This window comes from Aythya marila, assembly GCF_965140915.1.
Source record: "Aythya marila genome assembly, chromosome: 1".
Classification (NCBI taxonomy): Eukaryota; Metazoa; Chordata; class Aves; order Anseriformes; family Anatidae; genus Aythya; species Aythya marila.
The window spans coordinates 194,484,496-194,501,325 of NC_139042.1; the positions used below are offsets into that span (position 1 = coordinate 194,484,496).

Below are 16,830 nucleotides of genomic sequence, written 5' to 3' on the forward strand. Positions count from 1 at the left end.
TTGTAACTAGCAATTCCATAACTCTCGCATCACATAGATGTTTTTGGTCATTTAAGTTTTATATGTTTCATATTATATATGTATATATACACTATACCCCTGTTTTCTTACTGCTTTATGTTTTACAGAAAATCAATGAACAATTTATGAGAATTCTCTTCATAGACTTCATAGAACTTTCTTTCGTAAAAATCTATGACAGCAGCACAGCTTTAACAATGTGACAATTTTATTTACAATAAGTAAAAACAAAATAATGCTTGCAGAAAATACATGGAGTTATACTTTGTAAAACTAGTACACATTGATGGAGATTCAGCTACAACAGTTCCAGGCAGGTAGTATACAGATTTGTGTAACAACATTACAGTGGTTTTACAATTTTTTTCTATTTTTTTCTTTTTCTTCCTTTTTTTTTTTTTTTCTTTGAGAGGTTGGTCAAGGGTTTTGTAGGTGATATTAGTCACATTTGCTTATTCTGTTAAAGAAAACTTTGTAAAAAATAAATTTTAAGTAAAATAATAAAAAAAAATTAATAGGTTCCCTTCCAACAAATTAGCAGGAAAAAGACATTTTCAAGTAGAAGCTTATAGATACTGTAAGTCATGCTTATCTAGTTACCATATAATGAATGGGAGCAAATTGTGCATTTCATGCAAAATGATTAAATGTAATCATATGCAATCAGATATTTGCTCTTCTAACTAATACTTCATAAGTTGTCTTTTGTTGTTGTTGTTTGGTTTATCCTTTTTATCCTAAAATAAATATTCTATACTTCACAATGTCTTCAAGCAAAGATTATACATTTTGAAATTAAATCTTCCGTTAATCTTATATTTGAAATGTATAAAACCAAATTACACTTCCTTCAAAATATTTACTCCCTTAAAATATATATATTAATATTATATAATCTAGAAATTGCCACTGTTTCTCATTTCCATCACGTATAACCACGACAGTTTTGGTTATCATGTTAAAAACAGTAAAAGTCTTACTTGTAAAGTATTCAGTCAGGTGTGTGCTTATAGTTTTGTTGGCACAGATCTGTTGCTTATCATTGCCAATAATAATCTTTTAACCAAAAAGACTATGCCAACAAAGACCATACTTCTACTGGTAAAGAAATGGAGTCTCATAATTGTTTGTCTGCATCTCAAAATTGGTACGGGCTACATAGCATTAGCTAAACACCTCTTGCTAAGAAAATTTGCATCTCCTCTCAGAATGTTAATCACTGTGATTGTAGAGACATGGCTTTTCTGGTGTAGGCAATAGGTACGTGTAGGCAAATTTGTGCTCGTTATCTACAATGTGAGCTATAATAACAGTGTCTTTAAATTGCACTTCTTGAAGATATAAAAAGATGATTAAGCTTCTTTTGTTATTATTTTAGGAGAAAATAGTCCTTCACTTATTCTCTTTTCTGTTTGTAATGGCCAATGGATTACTCAAGTTTCTTTGATTACAAAAGGGGTGCTCAAAAAATGGGGAGAACACAATCTTCTTGTGTTACAAATTATTTATCATCTTACATATAATTTAAGGTCTAATGGTACATAGAGTGAGAACTATGTAAATAAGAGCTTGAGTCTCTACAGGAGCCATCTTATAACATTTTGCTTACCTAAAAGATTTTTTTTGTCCCCTAAAAGTCTTTTTTTTTTGGTATGCACTTAGAAGCATTAATACAAAGACTTGTATTCTTCTTGATATGTCTTCTACCTACCTGTCCACCTACCTACGTAAATCTGTGATAAGCTATGTAACAGTTCCTTTCTCCCACAAATGATGAAAAGGACATTGAGCTTGAACAGAGGAATTGAAATGAGCAAGAAGGTTGCCTTTCATTACGTGCTCTATGCATTATTTCCACTTACTTTTACCCAATTCTTTCACCAACTTGTTTAAATAATCTTTGATAAATGGAATAAGATTTGAGGAATCATTTTCATTTCCTAAGTTTTATTCAAAGCTTTTTTTTTTTTTTTTGAGTCTTTGAGCAAACTATGTGGCCGTCTGTTACCTAATATTTTAAAAATAATATTATATTGCACTTTTCCTAATTTATATTGACATTCTCATGGTATATCTTCGAAGTTGTGAAGGATAGATGATACAAAATGTTGGGTGGTATCAGAGGTACAAAGTTTCATGCTAAGTGTTTAATAAATTTTTATGTTTTCAGATATTCCTCTGAGTTATATTAAGGTAAAAATGCAGATGTTCACTCAGACACAACTTGCTGAAGACTATTTAAAAATCTCATGTATCACATACAGTAAAAGCACCAAAAGCAATGTTTAGAACATTTATAAAACAATACCAAGACTTAACCTATGCTAAGTTTTAGCAACAACTGTTCAGAATCATTCATGCTGTCTTTGATAATTACATGGGAAACACCATGGAAATATGTTGTCTAGAACTATGTTACAACAAACATAACTGAATATATGAATTCTGAGTATAACACTGAGTAAGTATCATCTTGAGTGCAATCCAAAGCAAACTAATTAAGAGAAGGTATAGAATTAAGGCACAAAACTTTTGGGTCTGATCATGATTTTTACTGATTTAAAGGCTTGCCTATATCCACTGGGAGTATCATCCGAAACACCATGCCACGTACCCCAGAAGATCCCATTGCGAACACCTTTGTACTTCTTGTGGTAGTACTTGCCATTGAGGTTGGCAGACAGGCATGCGTCAAACCACCAGCCAGAGCTGTAGTATGCCCCACAGTTTCCTGAGGCATACCTGTCATTGTCCTTGTCAGGAGTTGTGAAGAACTTCTGATCATGGTTGTAATGCCTGCTGTAGTGAAGGGCATCTCCTGCCGTGCCGCTATAGCCGTGAACGCTTAGACGGTACTTCAGGTACTCGTTGGCCACATAGAAATGTTCATATTTAGCGTACTCTCTGATACCATTGAAATCTTCAAGTTCAATTCTCAGTTGCATGTCCTGGCTCTTTGTCAGGAGGTGAATTTTGTCATTCCCCAGCCAAAACTCCCTGCTGAGGTTTCCAAAGCCATTTTTGTAGTCATTCCATGTTCTGTTAAAGTTGGTGCTACCGTCCTGACGCCGCTGCAGCACCGTCCAGCCACCTCCTTGTGTTTCCATGTCACAATAAACTTGGAAGCTGTTATTTCTGGGGTCAGGGGTAATGTAGTAGATCCCGTTATGCCTTTTGCCTGCTGTATAAAGATCTGCACAGTCTCTCTGCATTATTTGCATAACTGGTGGAAAAACAGAGAGTGTTAGAATAAACATAGTGTCAATTTTTTAAAAAAGCAAAATTTTTATCCAGACTGATGTAGCCTACAGAGCATATTAAAGGCAGTGCAGTTATCTGTGCTTTGAATAGGCTGTTTTTCTTACCAAATGCATCACTTCTGAAGTTTTTGTTAAATATGAAAAGTCAGATATTCATTAAAGTTGTGCATTACGTTGCCATCATTTTGGACTTGTATCTGCCTTTAGTATATTTAATGAGTCAAACCCAAGAAAGCTGTTTGAAAGAGGTATAAACGTGTTCAGCCTTATGGATTGGAGACACGTCTAGTTGGGAAATAGTGTTATGGCAATTTAAATTCAAGGGACAACCTTTTTTTTTTTTTGCATAAGGTTTACTACTCTGTTATAGATACCACCTAAGATCTTTGCATCTGATGGCTGTCCAGAAACCATTTAAATTACTTTTTTTTTTTTTTTTTTTTTTTTTGTATCAAAACTGTCTAGTAGAGGGGCACTTTGTCTGCTTTCCCTTTTCTCCTTTTCTTCAACCTTTCCTTAACTCCTATAACTCCAGACTAATGTTTTCAGTCCATATTTTTAATGTTTACTGTTTACATTCTCACTCCTTTATTTTATTTTATTTTATTTTATTTTATTTTATTTTATTTTATTTTATTTTATTTTATTTTATTTTATTTTATTTTATTTTATTTTATTTTATTTTATTTTTTATATATTTTGTATTTCAATATATACCATCATGCTATGTCTATAATTCAAATCTTCATTTGGCAGTATGTAAGAGGAAAACCTTGTTCACAGGTGAATGACTTTAAGCTGGCTGTTGTTCAGTAGCTGCCATTTGATACAGAACATTACATCTTTAGGAATTTCTCATGTTTTAATTTTACAATACTTTAGGAAGCAGGAAAAAGTGGTAGAACTGTCTCATCTATTATAGTAATACCATGATTCCTAGAAAGATGCAGCTAGAAAAGTGATGAGTTTTCCTGTGCATGTGGCATTGCTGGCTTTAAAGTAAGGAAAAAGGTTTAGCATCTATCATTAACACTGTTTTTTTCCCCTCATCAGAGCACTGTTTTATTCCAAAGAAAAATACTCCCAGGTGTTTCCTGTAGAGTCAAAATCTTTTTTGTCATTTTTGATTCCGTAACTCATTGTGTCTTGAACACAATGTTGAACATTGTGTTCAACAGCTTTGAGAATGCATTGTAGTATAATTATGTGTTCCTAAATAAATGATAGAGAGCTCTCAGAAGTTCTGAGTTGAGTCAAAAACATTTTGACAATGTTCCTTTCTGTTGTAGATTTGAATTGATAAGCATGCTCATTTGCAGACTTCAATTGCATACTTTTTCCAGAAAAAGTTAAACAATTGAACTACTTCTTGAAAGGGAGAAGCGTTCTCAGGCTACAGCAGGGGTTAAGACTCAGGATTCCTTGTTTGCTGCTACAGAAGATTGGCCATCTATGGAAGCATAAAGTATAGGAATCAGAGACTTGAAAACAAAATCTAAGTCTTCAGTCAAATAAATTAGAATCTATTGGACTTTGTGTAAGATCTTTTGTGGACTAAGTTTCAGAGAAGATATTGACAGGGAATATTCATTTCTGCTAACATGCATTTTATAATTCAATTCAACTCCTATTTGACTAAAGTTTTGCTATTACTTTCAGTAGAAGCAGGAATGGCTCCTCCTATATGGGAAAAAATGTAGCTGTTATCCTTGCTAGTTGTCATGGTACGTATATTGTTGCTACAAACACTATTAGACATCAGTTGCTCTTAAACATAAGGAACATCTACTTTATCATATGCTATGTACAGTACCCAACATTTCAGTAAAAATATGAGACATATCTTAAACGAATTTAGTTCATCCTGAAGCACTGTGCATGAATTTGATTCATTGCCCATTATCAATATAGCAGACACCATTCATTCTTTCTGTGAATATTTTATATCTGAATTAGAGTAATCAGTTTATACTGATTTATATCTGATTGAAACTGATTGTTGATACAGTATAAGCACTACCTTTATTATTGTTCATTTGCTCTTTTCACACTTTGAAGAATTTCAGCTGTATATAACCTCTGCAGAACCTTCCGTTTTCAGTATGGGTAGACAGAAGAGCAGTTTTATTTTAAATTTGAATGCTAAGCAACAGAGGCTTAAAAACTATAATGCCTTCTGATCTTTCTCTGCTTTGTAGAGCCCTCTGTCTTCATATGTATGATATCTATTGCTATCCTTTAATAGCAAATAACATTGGAAAGAAATTATTTGTTCAATTTCTTGATTTTAATTAGGACAGGTAAAATTCAAAAGAAAAAGTTTGTCAGTGAAAACATCTGTTTTCTACTTTATGCTGTACATATACTGGATTTGTACTAACTGTTTAGCAGTAAGGTGATGGTGCACATATTACCCACTCGAGAGGTACTGTTAATAAGCTTTTTTAGCCAAGCCTTTCAGATTTTAACTGTGATAGTAAAAAAAAAAAAAAAAAAGAAAAAAGAAATTTGCATTATCCATCCCTTAAAAGCTAAACTTTTTGCTTGATTATCTTGATATTTAATAATGACTTGCTATTTCAGAATAGCTGCGATTTCACATTGAATAGAAATATGCAGTTTTATAAGGCATACCTAAAGAGTAAAATTGTCCCTTGCCATCCAAGGAGAAAATATATCTAATTCACTGATGTTTGATATCCTTAATCAAGGGTGTAGAATAAAATCTTTGTTTTTCATGTTAACTTATTGAAATTAAAAACAAACAAACCCAAAAAAGTCCTCTAATAATCTGTGTTTTAAGTGCCACAATAAAGTCCAGTTCTAGGAGGAACTGAACACCTGCAGCTCTCAGTAACCCTCTAGTGGCAGCTGAAATCTTGTACAGAAGTATAAACAGTAAAAGGGCAAATGCTTATCTTGTGAAATTAAAAGCACAGCTATTTACTTAAAATACATTTAAATTCTTTTACCTAATATTTGTAACATTCACAGAAAGCTTATGCAGGCATTAAGAATTAACAGATTACATACCAGGTCTTGGTTGCATTGCTGGGCACTTCGAAGAACATTTGTTATCAAGACTGTTCACAACAAACGTCAAATTAGCAACTTTGCTGTCAACATAATGCTCCACATTGTTCATATTCAGGAGACTCATCTTCTCTATACGACCCTGCAGGGTCTGAATCTGGTTCTTTGCATTTTTTAAGCTGGTTGCCATTCTGTTCACTTTGCTTTGCAGTTCCTTTACTCTGTTATCTTGGATTTCACTGTTTTCTGCTGGAGTCTCTGCATTAGGTGGCAGGAATTCATTACTCCTGTCTCTTTCTTGGTTGTCATCTGCCTGCAGCTTGCAATCTTGGCAACACTTCTTCAGCTTGTTTACTGCTTCTTTCAGGGTCTGTACTTCTTTGAGAGTTTTCTCAATCAGTCTGAATTGTTTGGGTAGCTGGATAGTCATTGGAGGCAGATTTATCTGGTATGGACAATCCTCTCCTTCATCACAATCCCCATTAGTTTTGAGCTTTATAGGACAAGTACCAGTAATTTTTCCTTCTTTAGCATCCTTTTCATCTTCTAAAGCAGCTGCAAAGACATTTGTTAAAGCCAGGAGAGCTGTCTTAAGCAAGACTAAGTAAACAAGCAGCTTCATCTTTGCAGAGAAACTAGCACTATGAGGAAGTATGCAAAAGTGGAACAACTTTATAAGGGCAGCTTGAAGCCTGTGAGTTATCAGACTGCCTGCACTGTTCTCAGAAATGGGTGGGAGTGCTTGCATCACAAGTGATATTAATAGCAGAGCAAAGTAGGTAGTGCTTGGCAGAAGTAGCATGTTTCAGTGATTATTCCTGACTCAGAACTTGTGTATGTAGGCAAAATGATGAAATGCATGTGTGCCGATCATTTATGCAGTTTAATTTAATTTCTTCTTGTACATGGACGTTCTTTTTGGGGAAATTACTTAACTCTGTGTTATAATTGTTTTCTAACATCTGTTTCTTAACATTTGAGTTTCTAAAATTGGTTTTGAAAACCAGACTCTAGTTTTACCACAGCAGGTGGAGAAGGTGAAAATCAACCCCTTTGCCAGTCTGAGGTTTATCAGAACAACAGCTTCACTCACATTGAGTCCCCTTCTTTCTAAACTTTTTTTTAAAAATAAAATTAAATAAATGTGTACATGAAAATGATTTTAATCCCAAAGCATATTGAAATTCATATAGTTTTGCTTCTATTTTTCAGGATAGTCACTAAGAGGATGAGCAGCTCTTTCTTCTCCCTGTTCTGCCTACCACTGTTTAGAACAGCTATCAGGAATATTCATGAATTCTACGGGAGAACAAAATTAAAATTAATTGTTATCTGATTCTTTGAACTGGTTATTGAACATTTTGAAGTGAAAGTAAGGGAACTTAATCCCCCCTCCTCAATGCTTGGGATCCTAACTCTTGGATTAGTTGTCCAGAAAACCCAGTGCAAAACCTGTTTCTCTGAATCATGCCCAAAATTCTAGATCTAAAGCCCAGCTGGGAGCTAGGAAAGTGCTCCAATGGGCCCAGCATTCTTTTCTGTACTCCTGATTTTCAGCCCCTACTTTCCTTCCTTTTTATTGTGCCTTCTATCAGCTGCAAGAGTTAATCATGTACTTTGCATGACTAACCAAACCAGCCAGAATACCTTAGCCATAGGTGACAGCTTTCATCTACTTCCTCATTTCTGTTCTACAGCCACCTTTACCATTCTCATGTCATGCCTACATGTTTTTTATGGTTTAGGTCTTTTTCCTTCTACCAAAAAATAGAGCTGAATGGACACGTTTTTATGCATTCATAGCTCCATCAAAGGTCAAATAACTTGAATGAGTAAAGGATATTTACACCAGTTCTTTAATTAGTGCAATCTGAATGATTTACTTCCCTAAACTCTATTTGAAATTATGCATACTACAGATTAAACATTAAACAGACATTAGTCACACATACTCTAGAATTCATGATCTCTGGAATGTTACTAGTTTTTATAGAGAACACAGGCAAATACTGATAATACAGGAGGGGGGCTTGGAAAAAAGAAAAAAAAAAAAAAACAAAAAACAAACAACTACTTGTCTAACCTGCTACAACAATTCCTTCAGAGGCCTCCATGTTACTGTTGTTTGGGCACTTTCTTGGGAAATGGATTTTGAATTTCTCTTCCCGCAGCTCCCCAGCAGTGAGGTGAAAGATCAGCCCTGGACTGCAATGCAGGTGTAAAGCACTGACATCACTTTGATTTTGCTAAAAATGCATTAAATGGAAATGAAACTGAAATGTTTCTAGCAGTTGATGAAATGCACAATTTTAATTTGTGAATAAAGTGTTTACATTTTCATCTGCTTGATAGCAACCTATGTTTTTGTATCAGGTATTTATATTATGTTCCCCTGTATGGCTGCTATTGCCAAACTGAGGAAAGCTATACCAGCCTTTTCTGAGGAGCTTTAGAAATACAATAGAGTTCTTAAATCCTTTTTATTTGGGAAACCATATTCCCCATACACACTGTTGTTCATTCAGTTTACAGTGAGCTCTGCTGTCTGCTGTGGGACCTAGGATTGGACAAACTTTTGTATCCATAAAATTAATAATTATTATATTTTGTAGACCACATCTTATGAGTTGCCTTGGAATGTTTAAATGCATGTCGCGTATTATTATATAACTATTGTGCTGCGTTGAAGGTATCGTCAGGACTGAGTGACTTCAGGAAGGGCAGAAATTTCTATCTATGCTGAATGCCAAAGAAAAGAGAGTTCTGATAGTAACATGGGGTGTCTAAGCCTTTCAAACATCTTTGTCTTCAGACATTCATTCCTTGCTCCCTTATATCCCTTTGTTCTGGGATCTTTACTTCCTTTAGATAAGATTTTTGTAATCTTGAGATGCTCTGCTATTGTCCTCATTTTTTTATTAACCTGATGTTCTGCTGCTATGCCATCAGCAGTCTGTTTGGAGCCTGAAGGACTCATTTCTTCATCAAGTATCCACATGCTTCTCCCATATGGAAAAGTCTTAACTGAGGACCAGTCTTTCTGTCAGGGAATGTCCATTCTCAACAATTTGGCTTGCTTCTGTTCTTTCTTCAAAGCAGTATGCCACAGCCTTTTTTTTTTTTTTTTTTTTTTGTTTTTTTTTTTTTTTTGGGTGTGTGCCCCGTGCCTCTGATCTTCCTTGGGATAAATGAAGCAAACTTTCCAAACTGAGATTTTCACAAGTCCTTGACCTTAGAAGGGCCACTGAGCAATCTTACACGGTAATATGCTGATGTAGCTTAACTAATGGCAAAAATAAATAATAGCAGAAATAAGGACCAGATCAAAACTGAGAACTGGAGAGTTTATTTATAAACAACATATTTCTTCTCAGATGGGGATTTCCTAGAACCCTAAGGAGTTCTGTATAATGCTTACAACTTCAAGTAGTTAAGTAATCACAAAACCCCAAAAAACAAACTTTAACACTTTTTTTCCCCAATTGTGAAAGGGTCTAACTGAATAACATCTGATGACCACAAGTGAGAATCTTCTGCCAAGGTTTTTTCATTGGTTAAAGGTCTTCTTCTTGTAGCTTTTAGACTCCTTTAGTCTTCTCTTTAAGAATTTGTTTTTCCTTCCGTGGAGAAAGAAACTTTTTCTGACTGAAAAGAGACCTTCATCTTACAGACATATTTTCGTAAAGATAAAGAAAACAACCAAGAGCTTATGATATTCTCAAATTCTACTGAAGATTTTAATTCTGTTCCCAGAGCTACCCAGTGGTTGCAAGGTTAAAGAAGTAATATATTTTGGTTTAACAAACTTGTCTTAGGACTGTTTATTCAACATTTATCAAACTCAGAACAAACCATTTCCCATGATTTTTTAGAGCAAGTTTTTTTTGTTTTTTTTTTCTGGCATATTGTGGAATGTAGGTCAAACAGAAAACAAAAAAAGTTAAGACTGTGGACAGATGTTCATTTAACTGGTGGCTAAGATAACTTAAAACACTACAGCTTGTCATCTGATTCTGGCATTATGCTGGGAGTTGGCATCTCCTACAGCAGAGTGGCTACAAAATATTGAGGTTTATTTAAGCAATTTGAATGGTAGATATGAACAAACCTGAAGCACATGTGAGCTCATTCACATAAATCACTTTGGTGACAGAGGTGAGATGTATTAAGATTCAACTTCTGCAGTAATATTTTGATAGGGTTTTTAGACCTCAGTGGTTCTGTGGAAGCAGGATATTGGGAAAGAGGATGAAAATTAGATAAATTTATCTTCATTTTTTCTCACAATGTGGGATATATGCCAGAACTCTCTACTAGAAACACATTCTGATTTAAGATTATTTTTGATTAATTGCTTTATTTATTAATACAGTAGTCATTCTTTATGAAAGCACTCTTTATGTAGCCTGCTAGAGCCTATTACTGCCTGTTCAACTCCTTCATGTGTCTAGGAGAACAAATCAGAGCACAAAAAGGCAGGCAGGCAGTCCTATTCCATTTGATATTGCTCTTTATTGAATATTATTGATATTATATATTATTATTGATATTATATATCTTGATATTATTCAGATACAGATTAAAGAGATCTGGTAGCAACATAGATGTATGTTTCCTTACCTAATTAAGTTGGCCTTCGCTTTATGTACAAATTCTGATAACAGGCAAAAAGATGACACTGACAGAGAGTATAAGCAGTAGAAATCATATCTATATGAACAAATGTAAGTGTAGTACATCTTACCAAATTCATGTGGCCAGAGAATATTACTCCTTCTGTTAAGGCAAGGACAGAAAGAGATCCATGAAACTAGTTTCCTATATCTTTATTCTTCCACAACATCAGCAGAACTGCCTGTTGAAAATCTAGAATTTACTGCTGACTATTTTTATCTATCTATAGCCATGGAAGACCTCATAGTTAGTCGAGTATGTGGGGAAAATAAACTAGAATGCACTCTAAGAGTGATGACAGCAAAGACAAAAGCCTCTCCCAGCTGTCTTCTCAGGAAAATTCCTTATTGATTCTAGCAAAACCCTGCTCCAATAAAACCAGCTGGTGTGCGACTGTACTGGATGCTCGGTATGCTCCTTTCAAGACTTACGGACAAGTAAACAAGAAAGCTGTCTCCTTCTCTGAAATGCTTACCTTACTAGTTTTGTATCCCCCCTTTTACTGAGCCATGCGAGACACAACTGACTGCTGGAGGCAGTGTTTTCTGACCCGTTGTATCATCTCTATGGTGGCTGATTTTGACATTTTCCATGCAGGGACTTCTTTCCCCCACGAACTGGGGTACAAACTACTGTTATGAATTATGCCTGGGGAGAGAACTCGTGATATTATTTTTCCTAGTTATAATTTTTTAGCTTTAGAAGTCTTTTCAGCAGTTTATTTTTCATTAAAGGATGTCTGACTGATCCATCCATGATTAAAATAGCAAAACTGTAGAAATCCCATATAGGGCAATAGAATGCTTTATCTGCTGTAACTGGGTACAGTAACATATTCCATGTACGCCTTTGCTTTACCCCCACACTCACTGATGTCTGGTTTATGTAGCATCATCTTCATATAGCTTTTCTATGTGAAATATTTTGTAGTAGACTGAGACTTTCAGTGGTCTGTTGGTATAAAAGACTCCATGTCAAAACAGAGTGAGTAGCTATTAATCATTTTTCTGGTTCATCTTTTTAGTGCTTGACTTTCATCTCCTGAGTTACTGTCCTGAATTAGTCTTTTTAATTGGGAACCAATGCAATCAAGCCACTTTCCTTTAGACAACAAAGTTCAAGGAATCATAAATTTTATGCCTCTCACTTTGTGAAATAATGATATGCTATACTTAAAAACAATCTTCTTATTCAAGACACTTTAAGTTTTCCTGGAATAGGAAAGAGGTCCAAATTTGTGAATCACTTCATGACATACAAAAAAAAATCTTTTTGCATTATTTCTGTTTTCAAATAAAAATACTTGCATTATTTCAGCTACCATATTATAATAGCTTAGAAACTTTTTTTTTTTTTCCTGTAAAAATAGCACTTATAAGTGAAATGAGATTTACACAAAAATGTGATTTTATACAAATGTATGTGTTACCTTGTTAAAAGTTCATCACAAGTGTTAGGAGATAATAGAAAGATAGTTTGAAGTGTTTGGATTGGAAATTATGACCATGGAAAACATTAGGAAGTTAAAAATGGAGCTTTTCAAACTTTGAAGCAAACCCTGCTTTGAACAGGATGTTGGACTAAATGGCATCCAGTGGTTCCTCCCAGCCTTACTTTTCCTAGGACTGTATGCCTCTCCTTTATTACTTGGAGTTTATTTATTGCATGACTATATAATAAAAACTATGTAAACAAACATTCTGGAAAGTGCAAAGAATTACTTATATACATATATTTAACAGCTCTTCACAGAGTAGAAAATACAAACAAAATAAAAAGATTGAAATAATTGCTTTCATTCCTTAACATTTAAACTATACAAATGACCTGGAGTATATGTGGAGAGAACCTACCTTGTATGGCCAAATTGGATGTTGCACTGTTTCCTTTACATGGAAAACTGTTTTCTAAACTAGTATGATTTAAAAAGAATTTGATCTTGACCTTATGTTACAAAAGAATGCCCAAGTGAGAAATTATTTTCCAACATTGACGTAAATTTTCTTAGCACGTGATTCCAGCAGTGTGTTTTATATTCTTAGGAATCATCTTGTCTTGTGGTACTCAGGTGCATACATCAAAACCTGTGGCAAAAATGAGGAAAGTAAAAATTGTCCCGTGCATTTTTTTTTAGGAAATCAGGTGAAATTGTCACAGAAGACCTTACATATGTTGCATTCTCTGACATCTAGAGTGATAGTTTTTAGGGCAGTTTTGAGTTTTTAGTATAAATGTATTGCCACAAAGGTGAAATTACTACCTGTATAGTTTTTCATTGCTGTTCCTTCATTTTTGGATGCCCTATCTTGAAGTATCCAGGACATGATCTTCAGAATTAATGAGAAGTCATGGAAAGTGGCAGTCGGAAACCAAGAACAATGTAAACTATTCTATTTAGCCATTTAGAAACCAAGTTGTTATACCACATTTTTTCTTCCTCTTCTTGTTAACATATCACCCTCAGTTTTAGCTGATGGCAACAGTGATGCTAAGGAGCTAGAGCCTTTACTTTTTCTGTGTAGACAGTGGTGCGTGTTCAAGCTGAGCTCCATTCTGCACAATTTAGTACAAGTGCAAGCTCTGTTATGAACATGTTCTGAGCTTTGGACTGAACCTGAGGAGAAAGCTTCAGTTCACTTAGTGCATTGTCATGGGTCCAAGTTTATGTCTAGATAATTTGGAGGTATCCAACACAGACACAGACAAGCCAAATAACAGCAAATATCCCTAGCTCATTCCTTCTAAGGAAGGAAGTGGATTATTTGGAAACTGATAGAAATATGGATAAAAACCAAGAGTCATAGCATGGATTCAGCGTGCTTGTACCTATTCCCTCCTGTGATATCAACATAACGCCTAAAAAGTCAGTGGGAGACACTGCTGCTTTCTCTCCAATCTAAGAAACACTTAAGCAATATAGTAAATGTCCAAACGTCATGGACTAAATGGGGAGTTTGACAGAGATACAGAGCTTTCTGTTCAAAGTGGAACATTTATCCTTTTTTCTTCCCTAAATGTTTAAGCATTTAAATATTATCCAAAGGAGGCAAGAAAAGCTCTTCAAATAAACAACAGAGAGAAAAAATTCCAAACCTCACACAGCAGACTGGCAAGATGAACCATTTGCCAAGTGGTTAATACTACACTTAAATCCTGTATATACACAAACTATAAAATATATTAATCTCTGGATATTTTTTTGTTGTCTGCTATTATGAGACAAAATACTTGTTTGAGGAGACCATTGGATGTTTGAAATTAAATAAATATATATATATATAAATATTGGATTGTTCTATGCATTAAAATAACAGCAAGTGTAGTCACAACGTCTTGCTGTAACTAAACCTACAGCTCAGAATGAAGAGGTGGAAAGTGGTATCACCCCACTAAAGCTTAGAATTCATTTTAGTTATTCTGCAACACGTACAAGCATTATTAGAAACATGTGTTGGCTCCATCATTTCACTGAAATGCAGAGGTTTTAGAGAATGCTGAAATTAAGTCTTTTCTAGGAAGCCTTCAAATTTTTCACTTTCTTAATAATTATGAGTAGTTGATATTAATCACTATTGTCTTGGTGATGGCTATATTTATCTTCTGTTCTTTTCTTGATGCATTTTTTTCTAAAACACATGAGATAGATATTCAGATAAATATTCAGATTACATAATCTTTTTAGGCTTAACATTTGGCTTATTTTCATTCATTTCTGGAGAATTCTGAAAGCAGTTTAAAATGCCTTGAAATTCAAAACCAGAAAAGTCAGAAGTTCTTATAGTTCTTATATGATATTGGAGTTACAGAAAAATTGTTTTGGAATTATAGATGAGTTATTTGGTGTATTGCTTTGAGCAGACTGCCAAAAAGCATTTAATATAATCTGTTAAAATAGAAAAAATACTAGTGGGGAGGTGTTTAGGGATGGACTTCTCTAGTTTTGATCACATGGAAGAGCACCTTAGGTACAAGGTGGGTCCTCTTGCTTCCATGATTTTAATTCCCATGCCTATTCTGACATACTTTTCTTATCAACATCTCATCTATAACCATTTTCCTGTGACAGAAAAAAATATTGTGATCCTTTGTCCAGAGGCTAGTGGACCTGAAGTCAACCTGAAAGGATATGCAAGAGCTCCCTGGGATCCTGCAAAGACTGTATGTAACCTCAGACTGCATTAACTTTGTCTTGGAATTTTCTGCAAGAGATGTTCTTCTGACGAGAAGCTATTAGACAGTAAATATGAACTTGTTGCTGTTAGGGACACTTGGTGAAGTTACTCAGGGGTACAGAACAGCCATTTAAGCAGAAGTATTTTTTGTTATTTAAGCATAAGTATTCTTCTGTTTTACTAACGGATTACTGGACCTAAAGGGTTCCTGCCCTTTTCAGCAAAATCTTTTTCCACAGTCTTTATCATATGATACGATTATGTAGTACTAGATTGAAGTGACTGAAGGAAACTGAAGGAAATTGGAGGTACTGATTGAAGGAAAGAAATTTGCTTTGTATTGTTTTTCTGGGAGAAAATCAAAGCTTCAGATAGTGAGGTAACAAGAAAAAATGTAACAAAGTTAGAAAATTATGCACAATGGAATGGAACAAGTTAATCAATTAAATAGAGCTAAAGCAAAGTAGAGGGTAACAATACTATAAAATTAACAGAAAACCTAAAAGGGAAACTTACAAGTAAATCCAGTAATCAGATACATGCTTTCATACTTTTTATGTAATTACATTTATGGGAGCACAGGGAAAAAAGCAGAAAGATGTTTCCAAGCAACCATCTACTTGCAGCCAAATCTTTGTCCAACTTTCCAATAATTCTCCATTTAGATAAGGAAAATTTATTTTAGTTTACCCAGATGATCTAACAATTTAGAGTATGTTTAAAAATATATGGGGTTCCAGTTAATTGTAAAATGAGAAAGAAAAGCTGAGAAAAGCAAAATATGGTCTGTATAATTGACGTAGATGGGGACTGGAAGATTCAACAATTCCAGAATATTTACCTGACAATACGCCAAACTCCAGACTTGAGATTTACCATTGCCAGTATAACCAAGTGATCTCAATTCTTTCTGGAGCACTAACACAGGACTGAAAAAAGCATCTTCAATTGTCATTCACAAGCTCTTTTTTTCCACCTCTCTACTCCAGTTTCAAACTCATTCTTTCCCTTGTTTTTAATGTAGACCAATAGTTCGACTAAAGAGAACTACCATTTTAATTACCCCAGCAATGGGAGGCCTTACAAGCAAACTATGAGTGCATCTTGGGGTAGAGGAATGAACTGTTTAAACATGGGACCTTAGTCCTGTGCGCAGACTTTTTTAAATAGAAAAGTTGCTAATGCAGATGCAACAAACCCAAATAAAATGAACAAAACCTTCAGTTAGAAATGTTTATATGGAAATACTGTTGGCTATTTTATCACTGAGGAACACACAAATAAAGTAACTAATGATAACTTCCTTTAAACCTGGAAACTCTAATACTAACCTACAGTCATTGCTACCAACGTATACTGTTTTGTGTTTGTGTGTGTGTGTTTTTTAATTAATCCAGATATTATTCAAACATACGTTGTTTAAACTTGAGTATTTTAGCCAGTAATAAAGCAAGTTGGTAATATTTTCTGTTTCCTACATTGGATTTCCATGTTGCAATTATTAGGAATTAGTGCAAGATGGACCATTTTGTGATTTTTTTCTCTTGTTTTGTTTTGAATAATCTTGGCAACACTCTTGGCACTAGGCTTCACAGGAATCTGGGGACTTTAATAAAGACATTTATACTAGACATTGATGTTCTCTGTGAGGCACCTTTTCTGAACATCTG

General features: G+C 34.5%; 2 protein-coding genes across 2 annotated transcripts in view; one reads left to right on the top strand and one right to left on the bottom strand.

Moving 5' to 3' along the window:
• The window catches only part of CCDC146 (coiled-coil domain containing 146), a gene marked incomplete at its 5' end in the record, with an annotated part of 67,824 nt that overhangs the window by 6,509 nt on the left and 44,485 nt on the right, over window positions 1–16,830 (top strand). The gene's annotated exons all lie outside the window — the stretch shown is intronic.
• On the bottom strand, window positions 212–7,062 carry FGL2 (fibrinogen like 2; the record flags this gene model as incomplete). Its single annotated transcript, XM_082762118.1, has 2 exons — window positions 212–3,244; window positions 6,315–7,062. 2 exons carry the CDS (start codon window positions 7,060–7,062, stop codon window positions 2,538–2,540), a joined length of 1,455 nt encoding a protein of 484 aa, XP_082618244.1. The 3' UTR covers window positions 212–2,537.